Source organism: Muscardinus avellanarius (assembly GCF_963383645.1).
Source record: "Muscardinus avellanarius genome assembly, chromosome: 20".
Lineage (NCBI taxonomy): Eukaryota > Metazoa > Chordata > Mammalia > Rodentia > Gliridae > Muscardinus > Muscardinus avellanarius.
This window is the reverse complement of record NC_137806.1, coordinates 34,611,171-34,629,829: the sequence shown is the minus strand read 5'-3', so window position 1 is coordinate 34,629,829 and position 18,659 is coordinate 34,611,171. Positions and strand designations below refer to the sequence as shown.

The 18,659-nt window shown below is 54.4% G+C and overlaps 1 protein-coding gene across 2 annotated transcripts in view; it reads right to left on the bottom strand.

The window, feature by feature from the left end:
* Positions 1 to 11,111, bottom strand: part of SIPA1L2 (signal induced proliferation associated 1 like 2) — a gene marked incomplete at both ends in the record, with an annotated part of 75,713 nt that extends 64,602 nt beyond the window's left edge. For both annotated transcript variants that reach the window (XM_080717002.1, XM_080717003.1), the window contains one exon: positions 9,635 to 11,111. In XM_080717002.1, the coding sequence (XP_080573128.1) occupies positions 9,635 to 11,111 (1,477 nt within the window). The remainder of the gene's footprint in view (positions 1 to 9,634) is intronic.
* Between the last annotated feature and the right edge of the window lie 7,548 nt (positions 11,112 to 18,659).

Genomic DNA, 18,659 nt, shown 5'->3' with positions numbered 1-18,659 from the left:
GTCTTGGGCAGGGAGGGTTGTGGAGGGTCCTGTCCTGGCACAGGGTCCTCCAGGGCACGCTTCCTAGGGGACAATCGCTAGTCTCCTGCTTGTTATACAACTCCATGCCAGGCACTATCAGGCAGCAGGGAACAAGATTCCAGAGGACAGCTCCTGAAGTGGTAAAAGGTGGAGATCCTGGTTAGAACCCGCCCAGCGACAGGGAGCTCCGTCCTGTGTAGGCAGGCCCCCCCGACGGCTGGACGAGGATCCTGCCGTTTCTGTTAAGAGTGGCCGGCGACATGTCATTCACTAAGAGTCCCGAACTTTATAACAGCGTTTCCTGGGGAGGAAAAAAAAATGGCCCAGTGCTAACACCACACCCAAGATGCAGCCCAGACACACAGAACAGGGAGCAATTACCCGCGTGTTTATTACTGCAGCTTGATATATGCTTCTATTTTTAGCCCCATCACACCGCTAAATCATGTGGAGCAGGTGGCAGGCGCGAACCCTCAGGTGCTACTCCTCTGCTCCTTAATGAAGCGTGCCGGGCCGGCTCTCCAAGGAGTCGACTCATGAAACCCATTTTCCCACCCCCTGTGCAAAACACCACATTCACCCCTTTTTTTTTTTTTTTTTTTTTGGTGGTGCTGGGGTTCCTGGAAGCCCTTCTACCTCAGGGCTACACTCCCAGACCTATTTTATTTTTTGGAAACAGGGTCTCCTAAGCCAATGAAACTGGCTTCGAACCTGCGCGATCCTCCTGTCTCCGCCTCCCAAGCGCGGGGATTACAAGCGTGCGCCACCACGCCCGGCCACATTCACCCCTTTTGACTGTCACCTTGTTGGTTTTGGCTAAGCTTGCCCAACTCCTAGTCACAAAGAAACCCTCTATAGCAAACATTAGCTTGAAGAAAAGCCGCCGGTTCTCCAAAGGCTTTTGGTTACGCTAACATTGCACACCGCAAGAATTTGGGAAGGAATAAGTATTACTGATAACACGGGGAATGGGACAAGCTCATCTTGGGAGATCAGCCCTGGACTCACTCCAAGCCACCGCCACCCAGAGCCACTCACGGCTACAACAGGGTCTCCAGAGGCAACCCGCCGCGCTACCTGGAAACCAAGACGGGCCAACCTGGTACCGTATCCCTACAAAGCTGGCCAGGCTGGATCAACAAGGGAGGAATCTAAGGACCAGAAGACGAATTGCTAACTGAATCATTCTCACTCAGGCCAAGAATGCTGCCGATATAAAACTTTCCTTACGGAGACACGTGTGCCTGTGGCAGGGCCAAGTCCCACCTCGATGACCCAGGATCGGGTCCCCATCAAGTCTCTCTGCCTTTAGTGTCTTCGGCCCTGTGCAGGACCCAGCGATCGGGACCAGGCTGCCTCCGGAGGCCATTATCCAGCCCCGCTCACCATGCATCCTCGATCCATCTTAATTCACTCATTTTGAGTGAGCAGGGCCTCCATCTTGACCGTGTGCCAGACACTGAATCCTGGGGATTGAATGTTGATCAAGTTGGCGCCGGCCACAGGAAGTTGTAGTGCATTGGGGGTAGTACAAGAAGCAGACAAGAATTATACATTCTAGATCCCGTGACGGAGTAGGCCGATATACAAGTACTCATCCAGTTCAGACCCACAAGCGTAGAAGGACAGGACCTTGGGTGGTCGTGGCCAACGTCACGGAAGCTTACCCCCTCTAGCACGGGCGTGTACACACCTGTCTTTACAAAGTCCGCGTTTCCAACCTGGCTCAAAACCAAACGGCAGCCTCTCAACGTTGGCCTTCACCCTCAATTCTGAGCTTTCATGCATGGAGCGCTCTGGCCCACGACGACGCGTCTCTTATTTGTACTTTCCTCTGAATAACTGCTACCAGAAATTATGCTTCAGCCAGGTGTGGCCGGTGCATACACCTGTAATCCCGGCACTTGGGAGGCTGAGATAGGAGAGCAGGTTCAAGGAATGCCTCAACTTGCAGGAGTGCTCAGCAACTTAGACTCTCACCAAATTTAAAAACAGGGCTAGGGTATGGGTAAGATTGCCCTAGTATAAAACACACACACACACACACACACACACACACAATTGTACTTAAAATTAGAGCTCCAATCCACATGCACTTTGCATTTATGTCTCACAAAAACAAGCGACTCCAAGTGCGAGCAGATACACGGCTCCTGCTGCCCCAGCATCACGCCTGCGCGCACACGGTGTCAACGCCCTAGTGTCTAAGAGACGTCACCTTGCTTTTTGTCTGGGAAAAGGATGCAGCGGGACGCCTAGGATGTGTTTCTAAAGAAATCAAATCCTCCCCCTGGGTACAGGACCGTGCCATCTAGCCATTATCCAGACCTCTGTCCAGAACATGGAGTGGAGACTGTCCCTCCAGGAGGGGACAGTTCACTGTTTCCAAGGCCCGAGCCCTTTCAGGACAGGACCTGTGTGATCCGCTGGCAAGGCAGAGGTCCCACCGCACAGGCTCCCGGGAGCGGCGTGGACGCGGGGCCCACCCCCACAGCCTGCCCTTATTTTTGAGCCGATGATTTCCATAAAATTGCTTCCAGGGTGAATCAAATGAGATCCTTCGTGGGCAGATAGAGGCTATGAAAGACTGGAGAGGCTGAATGGAAATCGGCGTACCGTGCGGATACGAAAGAACAAGATAAAACAGTCCGCTAACAGGAGTGCAGAGTAGGAAATGAGACTGGGGGTCTCGGGCGCGTTGCAGCTGCCCAGCAAAGAGGACAAAGCTCACCCTAAGTGGAACGGGCCGGGGGTGGGGTGCCGAGGACCCTGTGCCCGGGCTTTGTGTGGATTCTAGGTCGGTCTGACAGTGAACAGGACAGGCAAGGCCCAGGTGTGAGGATGGCTGCGGCCCTACCCTGGTGCCCACAGCCAGAAGCCGAGGCCCCATTTGCCACAGCACCGAGGCCGCCAGCAAGGGCTTCGCCGGCATCATGGCACAGCTGCCTGCCGGGCTCCCCTCCATCGCAGCTTGGGGGTTTTTGTTCAACCACTGGTCGCTCGTCTCGCTGCCGGCTCCCTGCTCACCTGGTTATTAGTCCATGGCTGCCGTGGGCTGCAACTCCTAGGACCCATTTATTCACCTCTTCTCCCATAGCTGCCGCGTCTGCGACTCATGTCACCTTCCGAGCTCCCATCACTCTGAATGACAGAGACAGGCTAACACAGGAATGAGCGAGGTAAGGAGAGCCGCCTCGGCAGGAAGCGCCTTCACGTCACCCCGGGGCCTCGCACCCTGCACACCGGCCAAAGAAAGTTCCCCCGGTGGGGGTATCACTGAACTCGCCACGCTGAGAAGAGACAGGTCTGTGCTGCGTAGAAAATTGTTGCTCTTTTGACTGGAATGCAAGGGATATGTTAGCTAAGCTCGGGAAACCTAAGGCACTACAGAGTAATAAAATACTTACGGGTTACTTTTGCAGTCGTGGGGATGGAACCCAAGCTACACCTCCATCCCTATCTTTTATATTTTTATTTCGAAACCGGCCTAAGTTGCAGAGGGCCTAAGGACCGGAGGCTGCCTGGACACCAAAATCCTGCCTCAAGTTTCCCAAGTACTGGGATCACAAATTGACTCGCTTCTGCATCACCTGCTAAGACCCCACCCCTGACGGGTCTGGGCCGAGACCCACAGCACACTCGAGCAAGGTCACAGCCTGCGTGACACTGGGATACAGATGGGGTCTGGCGCCAAGTCTCTGGGGAGAGCAATTACGGCTTGAGAAGGTCAATGGCGTGAGCTGTGAAAATCAGTCACAAGTACTCAGCGAGGCCAGCAGATTACACTGGCCTGAGGGTGGCGTCTTCAAAGAGGCAATTTCTAGCCAGGTGTGGTGAGTCACTCCTGGAATCCCAGGACCTGGGAGGCTGAGACAGGATTACAGGTTCAGTTTGAGACCAGCCTCAACTAAACAGACCCTGTTGCAAAATAAAGGGTACAGCTCAGAGGTAGGCTGCCCCCAAGATCAATCCCTGGGCCACAAAAAAGTGCTGTTTCAAGGTAATTTGGAATAAGAAATGCAGGATTGGAGAACAAGAGCCGTCACAGGTTCCCTTTTGTTGGTTTCTTGTCTTTGCTCAAAGGATGACGATGAGGAGAACCCCAACAGTGAGGTGCAGGGCTGCTGAGGGTCAGGGACACTGGTCCAGCTTCCCCGGACCTTAGGCCGCAGGGCAAATTAGCTGTGACCTTGAACACACTGGGATCGTTTTTACTAACAGGCCAGTTCCCTGAGACCTTGGATTCTGGAGAATTTTACTTCCAGCTCACTATTCCAGAGGAAAAAGATGTTACGGTTCCTAAGGAACCCAGCTTTATAGAAATGCCATCATCCCTCGTCTGGGGGACAGCGGCTCGAGCTCCTCTTCCTCCACGGCCGGCAAGGATTTTGGGGACTGAAGATCAACAAGGCTGAAATAGCACGAGGTCCTCTGTAGGTCCCTACAGGCAGGACAAGGACCCGTCATGGCCGCCTCAATGCACCGTGAGACAAAGCGGGGGCATCCCCATGTCCATCACGGGGCAGGGAGGTGACAGAGGCCCACGGCGCCGAGGCCCCTGGGCAGCCGGGCCTCTGCTCCGGGGAGCAGCCCCAGGCCTCAAAGGGACCTGTGTTTGTGTCAGCGATTGTCCAGGAGAGAGGCCGAGCGCTGAGTTGAATGTGTCCTCTGAGGGAGGAATTTGTTCCTCAGAATAGCGCCATTGTCAGGGGGCAGCCCGCTCAACCATGTGAATTTAATAGCGTCCAACTCCCGATTAATTTTTGCCAGTGACTATATAAAACAGAAAGAAAGCCACCAGGCATGAAATTCAGAGCAAGCAGTGAAGCGGCACTCGGGAGCAGGACCCACTTGATATGTAAAGCTGCGCTCCGGCCGCGGCCGCCACGTCGCCGACGCGAGAGGGGCTGTCAGGAATGGGCGGTGGGCCCATTCCGAGACCCCCACCCCGCCCGGCCACAGGGCTCTCCTACCTCTCATCACTAAGTACTACCGCTCAAAAACTGCGCCAGTGGGGTGGGCAGGGGCGTCTTTCTAGACAGAGATGCCCCCCACACTTATGCCCCTTGGGAGATGGGCTGCTTGGCAGGCACCACGCGAAGCCCTTTACAGGAGGCGTCTTCTATAGATCAACTGGGGCACAAAGGCTTCCCAGGGTTGCGATGTGAACCCAGGCATGTAGTCCGTGTCTAGCGACACTCTTAATCGGGTGCCCCTCATCTGCGGGCCTCCACTTGGCAAGACTGGACCCCCAACTATGACTGATGGAGGGGCACTTCTGCCTAAGGGAAGAAAGAACTCCTTTGCCACAAAAATTCAGTGGCTTAAGAGATGAGCTATTACCCAAGTTCCACAACAAGCTCTTCCTTTTGTTGGTTCATTTGGCGGATTTATGGAGGTCACCTTCAGTGAGGTGAGCCTAAGGACCGAGGCTAGCACTAAAGAGGGATCTACGGAGCTGTGGCTAGGAAGAACCCGCTTATCACGGATTCCACAGATCCTCTAGCAGGTGGCATGCATAGCAAAGGGGGTAGGGCCTCGAAGCCCAGGGCTGGCATTTTGGGGGCTAGGGGGAGAAAAAGGTGCCCGAATGGCCATTCTTGTACCATGTAATCTGTCTCTAGCTTCTAAGGGAGCCCCAGCTCCGCTTGGAAGTTGCTGGAAACTTTGAGAAAAAAAAAATTCCAAGCTGCTCTCCAGAAGTTTAGAGAAACTAACATGGCAAGAAATCAAAGAAGTCCTCTCTGGTGCATCTGATAAGAAATACAAATTCTCAGAAGCTTGAACAGAACCCCCCTCACACACACACACACACACACACACACACACCGGGACTTCCCAAGAGCCAGGCTGGCGCAGGGCACCGGCCAAAGCCACTGCCTTCTCAGATGCACCGTGAGCACCCTGTAAAGCCAACCTGGCTCCTCCCCAAAGGGTTTCCAACGTGTTATGCAAAGTCCGAGAGGGTCTGACAGGGCGATTGTGTTCAGGGTTCACAGCAGAGAACTGGGAATCTGAGGAATAACCAGGATACTCTAAGCCAGGCTGCCCGGTGCAGGTTTCAGGGGATCTCGAGGGAACACCTTCTGCATTTCAGTACAGGTGCAAGGCCAAGCAAATCCTAAGCCTCGTTGTCCCCTGGGCCTCAGGTACGTCCAAGAGACTTCGAAGGAGCCACGGGGTGCCATCTGCATTGGCTACACTCCATCTGAAGCCTGGGGTGCAGCCACCCACAAGAATCCTCCAAAGTCCGAAAGCCCCAAGGGCTGGCTCCTGCTGCACCAACCTGAGGCCAAGGACAGGAGAACCCCTGTACCCGTCTACAGCCTTTGGTGGCAGTCTGCTCCCCACAGGGAAACGGGAGACTGCCCTTTCACCAGGAGTCCCAGCAGACCAACAGTCATATGGAAAAGGGCCCCGATTTTTCTCAGGCGCTGCCAACAAGGGAAGTCACCAAGAGCGGGCTGTGCTCACAGGTCTCGCACTCTCCTTTGAGCGGCCTCAAAGGCTGCAGCCGCAAATGCCTGGACAGGCCAAGCTGTACAAGTTCAGTGGCAGGCCGCTCGCTCCCTCCCAAATCCTCCTGCCAGCCCTCCAGCGAAGGCGCGTAGTCGTCGGGGCACACCTTGGCGTGGCAGAGCAGCCTCTGCCTACGCTGCCCCGGGAAGGGCAGCTTGTCCCTTCCACACCTCCTGGTGACCGGGAGCCACGCAATCCTTTTGAAAAGGAAGTTTCACGCAGAACACAGGACAAAATGAAAGGTACCTGGATAGTACCAGAAGATCTCAGGAAGCCAGTTTTCCAAGAGAACTCATCGGGGAAGCTGGCCGCAAAGTGGCCCCGCCCCAGCCGGGTGGGGCTTCGGTTCTAACACGTTGATGTTTCCCTTGCTTGGCAAAGCGAGCGGCGGCCCGCCAGCTGTGCCCAGCAGCAGGAACTGGAGCAAGGCCACTGCTGGTTTGCTAGCTGGTGGTGCCACACACACACAGCAGGAACAGGGCACAGCACGGCACCAATTTCAGGTCACACCGGCCATCGGGAAGAGCTAACAGAAGCAGGTGTGGTTAGTTCACAAAGCACAGGGCCCGGCCGTGGCTTCCTCCCGTGACTGTTCCCTCCAGGGTCCGAGCTCAATTAGGGGCACTTCCCCAGCACATATCCCTGGAGTACTGAAGACAGGGCGACCTCAGGGCAAGATGCCCACTGTCATGTCCTGCGGCTTCACAGATCCTCGGGCCAAGCTCAGAACGAGAACCCAGCCCAACGTTCCGGGACCGTGGATCGGAGTCCTACTGCAGGAGGCCCTGCGGTGTCTAAGTGCAGATTCTTTGACTAGATCTGAACGTGAAATAATCCCCAAAGTCTAATGATGCCATTTCCCATGTCCTCATAAATCCTAACAGCACATCGAAAAAGGCAGCAGACCTAAGGCAGTTGTAGAGGAGTCTTCAAAATGATCAAGAGGTAACGAGTAGGAATTCAGGAGGGGGAAAAAGCTATCACAGGAACAAGCCACTGATCTAGGGAGCAGAGATCACCAGCCCAGGATGCTGATGGAACCAATGACCCTGGGGAACAACTCACCCGTTCCTCCTTCCCGCACACGTCTGGGTGTGTGGGAGCATGGGTGCTTGGGCAAGGTGCTGGCACTAAGGATTCACACAACTGTTAACGTACGCACAACTTTTATAATATGCCAGTATTTTAAAGGGAAAAATCACAAACTATCCAACTCAGAAGGGCTGATAAACAGAGCATCTTGGGGTGTAGTAACTAGTGACTTGGCTTCACGGCAGACACAGCTCGTCACTAAGAGCAAGCTATTTTTGTGGTACTGGGGATAAAACCCCAGGGGAATTCTACCTCTAAGCTACATCCCCAGCCCTGTTTTTTATTCTGAAACACAGTCTGAGCTGCAGAGGGCCTCACTAAGTAGCTGAGGCTGTCTGCAAACTGTAATCCTGTCTCAGCCTTCCAAAGCCTGGGATTGCAAGTGTGTGCCACCACGCCTGGCTTACTAAAAGCGCAGTCTTGACGACAATTTCCATGCAGAGACCAGCCCGTGCAGGGTCTGCTAACTCGAGGCCCCGGATGGCGCAGTCGAGGGTTGACGGGTTTGTTACCGCAGGGTCTGAACAGGTCAGAGACAACTTTACCGCCCCAAGTACTCAGCTCACTGTGGAAGGGTCATGTGCACCAGGGAGGACTTGACCCCCGGGGTGAATAATGGGTAAAGGGGACACCACAGGGAACCCTGACCTGCGATCAACTGGCCTCAGCCCGTGTCACCTCCAGGGGACAGAGGACAATTCCAAACGCGTTACCAGGCCCAATGCAAGCACCTGTCTAGCTTTACGCTTCAACGTCGTACTCATTTCTACTGTTTAAGTGATTTCCTGATTATGGGACTGGTTTAAATGTGACTTCAGTAACTGCGATTTGGCTGGCAAATTTTCATGCCTGTTTACAGGACAAGGTATTCAACAGGTTTGAGGGAGACTGTAAAGAAAAGATCTGAGTGTCCTCCTGAGGTCTGAGTTCCCGACCCACCCAAGAGCAACGCTAAGACGGATGTGCAGAGCCATCTCGAGGGATACGTTCGCCTAGGTCCGCCTCTGCCTCCCGAGGTGCTCCGCCGCGTGGACTTGGGCTGGGGAGAGGTGGCTGGTGCAGCTGAACGCAAGAGAAGACAGCCCTGAAGAGCAAGGGCGCCCCAGGAAGGGCCAGACCCCCGGCCCCGCAGGAGACACTGTGGCAGGCAAGCAGCCCTGACACAGGTGTGGAACCCGTTTCTGAACAGGTCCAAGGCAGCGGCTCCTGTGTTCCCGGGAAAACTTAGGGTGCTCAAAGGCTCAGGACCCAACTGCGCGGTCACTGAAGAATGCGTCCTTCAGGCCTGAAGACGCAAACAGAAGCTGGAAGAATTCACATAACATGGGCCTGACAGTTTCCGAAACCGAGTTACTTGCATCTCCAAATTTAAGACCCTTTGCAGAACTCACCGAGCAACTAAATTTGCCTTATCACGGGAATCCACATTCCTTCAACCAGGATTCGGCACAACCAGTCAACGAAGCAATGCACAGAAACACAATGAGGACCGGAGGGGAAAGTCCAGAGCTGTCCATGCACGGAGCCCGCGGGAGAGGCTCATGAAAAGCGGTGACGTCCAGCAGGGCGTGGATGGCACGCCCGCAGCCCTAGTACTTGGGAGGCTGAGACAGGAGCAGCTCAGGTTCGCGGCCAGCCTCAGCAAGTGTGAGACTCAACCTAGCAAGACCCTGTTTCAAAAATAATTAGGGCTGAGGCTGTATCACGGGGGTAGATGAATGCCCCTGGCTTCGATCCCCAGTACTAAGGAATGAGGTCGTAAGTCTGATAGTGGTAAGGCTCATGGGTTGCCACAGGCGCAAAGGATGATGGCCAGAGAGAGAGAGAGAGAGATCAAGCCAGAGAGAGACAGCCATAGAAGGCATTTTTGCACACTGGGGCTTAAGGCCCAGCAGAGGCAGCAGCAGCTGGGTTTCCAAGGATAACACTGTCTGGATGTGGGGTGGAGCTTGGAGCCCCGAGGAGCCCGCTGTGGCGCGTAGAGCCCCGGCCCCAGGCCTACCTTTGCCGTAGAAGAACTTGCGGTAGTAGTAGGCCCCGAGGTCAATGTGCTCGATGACGTAGCGCTTGACCTTCTCCCTGTGGACGGGCTGGTTCTCGCGCGGCACCTCCAGGACCGAGACGCCCGCGTTGGTGCAGTGCGAGCTCAGGGAGGACTCGAAGGAGCAGCTCTCGCCGGCGCCGAAGGACGTCGAGCTGGCCCGGGAGAGCGCGATGCGCCGGTCGCCCTCCCCGCCGGTCTCGTTCCGGAAGTAGGGGCAGCTGAGGACCAGGTCGTTGCTCTTGCCGTCGCCCTCGTCGGCGTCCAGGGTCTCCTTGGAGTTCAGGTCCTCCTTGCTCCCCAGGGGCGACTCGCAGCCGCCCGCCTGGCCCGCGGGCGCGGGGGTCTGCGAGGCGGCCGAGGCCCCGGTGGTCATGTTCTTCCTCCTGCCCACGCTGGCCCGGGTGGCCATGGCCTCGTTGATGTTGAACAGGATGCTCTGCACGTCGTAGTGCGCGAAGCAGCGTTGGCAGCTCCACGGGCGGACGCCCCTGTCTGGACGGCTCTCCTCCAGCTCAGACACGAACTTGAAGGTCTCGTGTTCACTTTTGACGGTCCGCAGCTTCCGGAAGAGGGACGTCTCCACCGACTCCGACTTCAACCTGCGCTTGAAAGGCTTGTCCCGGTCCCTGACCGTGAGGAGGGCGCCGTCCACATAGTCTAACCCCGAGATGCGGACAAACTCTCCCCTCGAAATCTGGGCTGCTGCCTGCAGGCTGGGTGAGATTGAGGGGTCACAGGGGAAAAACTCGGGGTACCCTAGAGGGACTATTGCTTTGGGGTCGTAATTCTCCATGCGGTACCCGCGGAGCATCGCAAAGAAGTTCTCTCCCGACAAGCCCTGCCTGTCGATGGAGGACGTGCTCCCATACTCCCTGTGCAAGGCAGCCCCGGTGTTGGGATTGATGGCACGTTGGTCCAGGACGTCCTCAGCGTCGATGTCGCTGATGGTGACGTCGCTGTTGCTTCTCTGCCTTATGGGGTGCAGTCCTCTTTGGGGGGAGTGAACGAAGATGTCTCCGATGGTGTACTTGGCCTCCACGAAGTCCAGGTCCAGCTGCCCCTCCTGCTGGCCGTCGCCCCGGTTCTCCTGTCCATTCTGCAGGATGGATGTCACGCTTTCGTAGCTGGTCTGGGATCGGCTTTCCCACAGCGTCTTGCAGGACAGGTCCTTGGAGCAGTCCTTGGGAGGCCATTCGGACACTCTGGCTCGCACACCCATTTTGGGGACAGCCGGAGTACCGCTGGCCGGGCCACCGCCGCTCTCGCCGGGACTAGAGGTGTTTAAAGCAGCGGCAGGTCCCAGGTTACCGTTCATGGCTTTAAATTTTCGAGCAAAATAATCATCAGACTGCATGGTTCTGGGGAGGTCCAGGACCTGGGGAGAGATTCTGCCAAACTGGTGCTTGCCCGCCTGTGACGGCCTCGGGTCACTCATCGCACCGAGGCCAGACACTGAGCGTCAGAGAGACGGGTGGGCCTTCGGCTCCATCGTCCCGCACAGCCCGAGAATACACGCCGCTCCAGGCGTGGTCTACGGCGGTATTTTTTCTCTGTCACCAAAACCAAGCATGCTCAGAGCACAGTTTCTCCAAAGCCAACTTGCCCCTTGGTCATTGCAGTAGCCGGGTCGCCTCCGCTGTCCCCCAGGGCATTCAAGACATCCGACCTCGAGTGTGCTCTTCACCTGAAATAAGACGGGGAACAGCCGTTAGCCGTCGAGAGAGTCCAGGTCAACAGGGCCTACACTCATGCTCCCTCCGCTGTCCTGAATTGTCGCGCATTTGCAGAGTCCTGTTTACGCCCGTCCCCCTTCCTCGAGCCCCGGTCCTCCTGAGTAAGGCTGCCTGGCTCTCATGCTCAGAATTAAGCAGCACACGCCAAGAAGCTATCCCAGGACGTCTGCCACCCTTGTCCCAAGCAAATGAGCAAAGAGGGTCCCCCAGGAGCCACGCTGACATCCCATCGAGCAAGTCCCCTGCCCAGCCGACTTCACGTCAGTGCTGACTCTGTACCGTGGCTAAAAGAGTGGCATGCGCCATCAGTACCTCAGCTACAAGAGTAACTGTCACAGAGGTAAGGCACTCTGAGCATTATCGCTTTCTTTTGAAGCAGCTGCAGTTTCCCGCGGCACAAGGGTCAACGCCAGGCAGTAACAAGAGCATCCGCGATCTGTTTGGACCTCAGGGAGAGTCAGAGTGGGAAGGGGTAGCTGGGTCCTCAAGGACGTGGCATCCGAGTCAGTTTTCAGCTCACTCTGCCATGAGCAATTTGTCCAATGTGCAGGATGAGATACAGGCACCCAGAGCACAAGACCCGTCCGCAGGTGGAAGCTGGAATCCTCTTTACCCCAGAGGGTCTCCTGCTCATGCAGTCTACCCCATCAGGTAAGAGTCCCAGGTACCGCACACATCCACGTCATGATGAACCATCTTGTTCAACAGCATGGTGATGAACTCTACTCTTGTGAACGTCAATGGTAAGAAAGATGTCACAAAACCAGTCTCCCTCATCCTTCCCCAGAGCATAAGAGCGCTAGGAGCAATCTGGGTGAAAATGTTAAAAATCCTACCCCGCTGAACAGCACAAGCACCTTCTTAGAGGAGCTTTGGTGCCAGGACGTGTGGAGGGCTCCCAACAGCAGACGTTATCCCGTGAGAACAGTTGCTTCCCCTCACCGTGAAAAAAACCATCCGTGTGGGCATGACAGCATGCTGTTTACCCAGAGCTGTTTCATAACTGCGGAAATAGGGTATTTTAAGATGTGGCAAACAAGAGAAAAATGCACAGAGGCAGAGAACAGACACACGGCTCCCTCAGCTCTCGGAACAGATACAAGGCGGCCTCTTCCCTGTTCTCTTGGAATCATGATTGAGGGATCAGGGACGGGTCAATTATAGTTCTGTCCTACAAGATTTAGGCTTTCATCAAATCTGTCTCTTGGGAACCAAAGAAATGACAGATACAAAAGAAAGTTTCTCCCCCTGGAGTTCTGAAGTCGCTACGGGACCAATCGATTCTATTGCCAATTGCTGCTTATGGAAGAAAACAAGATTTTAAAGCCGAACAGTTCCTTCCCACCATTAGTGCAGTGCTCCGTGAACGCCCAGGAGGCATTAGTACGAAACGCATCTTCAGTTACATCACATCTGTAGACAGACATTCTGGTACAGAACGCCGCTCGACCCAGCCCTCAGTCCAACCTACTCAACAGTGTTGTTTCCAGAAAGGTAAACAAAACGAGATGTACCGATGAACCAAGAAATTAACAGAACAGACAGATCAAGAAGCTCGTTTTCAAGGAGAGTAAAGAGACATGCAGTCCTTCCCAAGGCTGCAAAGAAAGATGCTACACAGGTTTCAAAGTGAGAAGGGAGCATTTCCACTTAGGCAGGACCTTTAAAGTATGGAAGATACATGGCAAGTAGCCACACGGCAACCAATCTGAAGACTCAATCAATACTTTTATCACGAAATACAACAGAGGCGAGATGACAGCTTGAGCTGACGGGCTACCCTTGAGAGCAGGGACAGCCAGTGCCTCGCTAAAAGCGGAACAACACACGGGATGCTAAGAGTGGCCTTAATCGCTCTTTGAAACCCCTTCATCTTATTTGTAAGATAGACTGGTCAGGACACACCCTGCCTCCTCCTACACCCGCGGTATATAATGAACTGCCAGCATTCAGACAGCACGGGCCAAGGCAGGAGGATGCTCAGGGTGGGCCACAGGCACCGGGGGACCGGCCGCCTTTGCCCACTCCCACCGCCCTCAGAGCCCAGTCAGTCGACTGCCCTCTTCATGCTCTAACCCGCCGACCACTGAGAATCTGAGCCCTACTACAGGCCTGCCCAAAACACAACAACTACTGAATATTAAGGTTAAGACCCGACTCGGGAGGCCCTCCACAACATACGCCGTTTCGAAATAAAGACTTAAAAAGGCCGGGGGTGAAGCTCAGAGGTGGCATGCCCCAGGGCTCAGCCCCCAGTATCACTCAATAAATACGGACCAGCAAGAACAAGACAATCTGAATCATTTGTCCCGTAAAAACTGACCACGAAGCTATCAGAACTTCCTTGGCTCAGACCAACTGAAAGCTTAAGCGTTCACATCCTCACATTTTAACTTCAATGCTTAACAGGCATTAAAAACATCTAACATTTCATGTATCTCCTGAAAAAGAATATATAGCCAAAAACTAAGGATTACTTTAAAGCCAATAAATGCAATTTAAAAGAAATGTTTGGGTTATTAGACTTGTTATAAAGGACAAACTACAGCAAACCCACATGAAGCTCTTTCCTGAAGAGATTGAGAATCTTCAGCTGCGACTCAAGTTTGTGTGCCTAGAACACCAGCTCTAGGGGACGGCTGCTGAGTTGACAGTCTAGTACCGATTCCTTTATTCTAGTCATGGCATCCTGAATCCCTCAGGGCATCATTTTTGTGGGGGGCTAACTCCACCCCACACACATGGCCGCATCTGACCCGTCAGGGAGCCGCACCTGGCCACAGGGACTGCCCCTGAACTCCATCCCTCAGCACCTGCCTCGACACCCTCCGTGGGGCCAGCCCTCATCGTCTGCCTCCACCCACCACCGTCGCCCCCAAGCACACACACGTTTTCTACCCCACGCTTTGGGTCACGTCCCACCAAAGGCCCTTCCCGTCTTCCAGCAGCCCATGCTCCAGGACAGGGGCTGAGCTGCTCCCTCTAACACGGTGTCAGGTGCCCGGGCCGGGCTGACCATCTTCACGGCTCCGTCTGACAGGGTGGCCCTGCGACGCTTTCCTGGGGTGCCCTCCACTGCCCATGCCCACACCTCTGTCTCCCTCCACACAGCCCCGTGAGGCCAGGGCTTTGCCATCTCTCTCCTCTCATTGGCAGTTTCTGCAGAAAGCAGATGTTTGAAGATATTCAGTAAGTTACCAAACACCTGGGGCAGTTCTCCTTTATAATATCAAATACTTCAGTGCCGTGTCTGTTATAGAGCAGTCAAGTATACGCTAGTCATAAGAGTCACGATTCTGCATCAATATGTTCGTTACGTGGTGAGGGTAGCCCGTCCAAGGGCAATTTCCCCAGTTTTTGGCTGAGAGCGTTCAACAGCCCTTCCTCTCTGAAGAGGGGGCTTCCCACCCCACCGCATCAACCCAGGGGGCTGGTTGTGGGCGCGCCTTTCACCTGAGCCGAAGGACAAGCATGCCACACCCACCCCGACATCCCAGCGGCTTCCCCGCCAGGCCAGGCCCCTCACCAAACAAGGAGGCAATGAGGGTGGATCCTGTCGCTGGTCTGTCCCCTCCGAGCCGGGAACGGCAGCGGTGTGCTGGGCTCTGGATATCGTCTATGACACCGCTCCAAAGCAGGGCACCAGGTGGACACCGTGTAACTGCAGACCCGATTCATGGGCCCCGTGCTCTATGTCCAAGTTCAAGATGAAGCTTTGTGAACCGAAAAGCTCCCCAGCCTTCAACAGACAGGCCTCTGCTCCTGTTCATCTATGAGTTGCAAAATGTATATATATATATTTTTTAACACTGGCAAATGCAGAGTTCCCAGGCAATGAAGTCACGGCACTTCTCCTGAAGTCTGAGACATGAAGGTGCACCCAGAGGGCACTGCCCCGCTGGTCCATCCCACTGAGTAGAGGGCCTGGGCTTCTTTCCTTACACAGATGGTTAAATGAACTCTACTTCCGGTGTTTGGTGTGGTTTAAAAGAATACAACCGAGTTAAGGTATTAGTCTAGTCACCCAGTCCCTTCCCTGGATGAGAGAGAAGACCCTGGTGTTCTGCAGTGAGTCCGGGGCTCCCCAGAAACACGAGCAGCCTTCCTTAGGCAACTTCCTCACTGGCCACCTGGGAGCGGGGAGGAGACACAGGGCTTACCCGAGATCCTCCCAAACGCAGTCTCCTTTTTAGAATAAAAGATTACTCAGCGCTCTCCCCTGGGCTTCCACTACCCTCTTTAGTCAATGCCTCTCCAACTAGGACCCAAGGCTGCTACCGCACCGCGAGATGTCAATTTTGGAAGTCTATGCTGTAAAATGATGGCCCATTAACAGATCTCTAGATGGTCGCTGAAGGCTTCTTTCTGTAAGTTCATGTTTAATAGCAAGGGCATCACCCTGGAGAGTTTCCAATTATTCTTGCCTTTCATGAAATTCTATGGTTTTTGCTCCCTGGTAAGAAATCCAGTATTGCCTGGACAATCAAGGAAGGCTGTGTGGTCTCAGTGAGAGTCAGTGACCCTGGGCAAGGGAGAGCTGGGGCAGCGGGCGCAGGCGGACAGCCCAGCTTGGGGGAAATTAAAGGACTTGAGAGCTGGAGAGGGCGCAGGCCTCACACTAACGCGCTCTGTAGCAATCTGTGAGGGGCAGGACAGAAACGGAACAAGTGGTATTTAAGCCTGATTGTCTTTAAATGGAATGTTTTCCCAAGTTTTCCAGGAGACAGTGAGACTTAAAGACCCCCATTATGATTGTAATTGAGCCTCTTATCAGGCCTGCAGCTGTAGCAAAGGGATTGAAAACCACAAAGTGCAGAAATTAGGAGCCCCATTCAAGGAAAAGAAATGGTTAGAATTATACAGCAGAATGACAAGATGAGCGCATCCGTGGTAGAAGTGCCTGTTTCCCACACCAGCATACTATTAGCTCCAACACCGCACGTCAAGAGAGGAGGAGGACCAGTGGCCCGGCATCACCCTCCCTGTGGCCACTCAACAGAGCTGCAGGACGCCACTGGGCCGTCCTGCTGCCCCAACCATCAGAGACCAGGTGCGACGGCCTGCACAATTGACTGCGTGGCTGCAAATAACCCACTAACTCACGTTTAGCTCATGTTAGACCGCGAAGATCAAGGGCACGGGACCACTTGCTAAGCGGGTTGCTATTAAGTGGTAATGGTTCTAAACGGAAATAGAAATCCAATCATATTTTTAGACAAGTCTGTGGTAGACCCGGCCACGGCAATTAGTTCTTAGACATCGGTCTTTAGAATTAAACACTGGGGTGGTATCAAAGATGCATATTTTTGGACATGAGTTTGCAGAAAAAAAGATTCTTCTCTGTGGGATTTTATAACAGGGTTAAGTTTCTGATGTTGAAAGGGACTGCAGTCTTTGACTAGTGGAAGTTCACACTGGTATCAGCCCCAATCAATTTCTTAATCATTCCCCCAGTCCTCTGAGGGAATCACTCATCTGAGTTCCCCTTGAAAATCTGGTCCTTCTGGCTTAGGTAAGGAGTTTAGTACAGAATACAGCAGCAACTGGGAGTGCTCTGAGGTCCAGTCCCCACAGAACCCCTCACTGCGAGTGCTCTGAGGTCCAGTCCCCACAGAACCCCTCACTGCAAGTCCGAGACGTCTCTCAAAGGGGAATGATATTTCACAATCACGGGGCTGCGGGGGCAGAGGGAGACTGCAGGGAAGCGTCTATGTGCTCAGACCCTGGTCTCCTGCGATCGCTGCCTTTACCCCCAGCCCCGAGAGTCATACCTGGCACCCGCCGGGCACCTTGATTAGGCTCCAGGCATCTCTTGACCAAGAGACCAGACAGCCCCAGAGGAGGGAGCAGACATTATCACAGACGCGCTAACACAAGGATTCCCTGTCAGGATAGGTCTCCTGGCAGCTCCTCCTTTCTGAATTCAGGGACATCCTACCACTTTGATACACCCCCAGCTCCTCCTCTGCCTCCTCCTGGGGTTTTAAGTGCCCAGTTTGCAGAGCCGTCCTGGGTTGCTTCTCTCCCCCGTAGGCTTCCTGGAGCAATCCTGGAGTATCAGGCGCCCTCCATACGCCGATGACTCACAACTGCTTCTCCACAGACCAAAACCTTCTCAGCTGGCTCTTCTAAGTCACCATGACTGTGTAGGCTCCTGTCCCAGCCCTGCACCAGCCTCCTGCTGCCCACAGCACACCGGGGCCGGCAGGGTTCACCTTCCCAATGCCCCTCCACCACAGGCCACGAGCTCATGTTCCCAGGCCACTGCAAAACCTCCGGGAGTGCCCATGTCCTTCAGAATAAAGACTGGGTGCCTTGGGGCAGAATGGCCCCATATGCACCTGCCGAGCCCCTTGGCCAGCATCTGGACTGCTCCCTGCAAGCTCGACTACGCCGGCCCCCACGTTCTTACCCAGGGGTGCTGCACCTGCCCCACCCTGCCCAGTTACTCAGGACCCGTGTTTTCTGGACCTGGGCGGCAGGGTCAGTCTAGACCCCTTCCCACTACCTGGTTAGCAGGTGTTGGAATCAGCTCAGACGTCTTCCAGAAGCTGCCTCAACTCAGGGTTGCCTCTGTGGGGTTTTACCTTGGCCCTCACAGAACCCTGCACCCTTTGCATGGGGCTCTCAGCCAACAGCCAGCAATACTGTACTCTGCCAGAAAAGGAGAAAGAGCTCATCACCCCAAGTCTACTGAACCCAGAGCACTCCCATGAGTCTTTCTCCCCTATCTTTTCCTGTTAGAGGATTGAAACCAGACTGTTCTAGTTTGAAACAGCGTTTCACCAGGCTACTGCCCACTGGCCTTGAACCTGTGACCCGCCTGACTCAGCCTCCACAGTACTGGGATTTCAGGCATGCTGCCAAGAGGCTGGGCACTTGTATTTATTTCAAAGAATACAGATTTGGCAAGACCTAAAATTCTAAAAATAGCTGAAATTGAGACGAGCTAGTGCCAGGCTTGGTGGCGCACGCTTAGGAGGCGGAGACGGGAGGATGGCGCAGGTTCGAAACCAGCCTCGCTGGCTTAAGAGACCCTGTTTCCAAATCAAAAATATAAAAATGGGTCTGGAGTGTAGCTCGGAGGTAAAAGGGTTTCCAGGAACCTCATTACCACACACACACACACAAGATGAGCTAGTATTATTGATAAATTGAGTTGAGGAAGAGAGCTATTCTGAAGAACTCAATACACTTCAGAGCCGGCGCGGGGCGCAAGCTGGTCATCCCAGCACTCGGGAGGCTGAGGC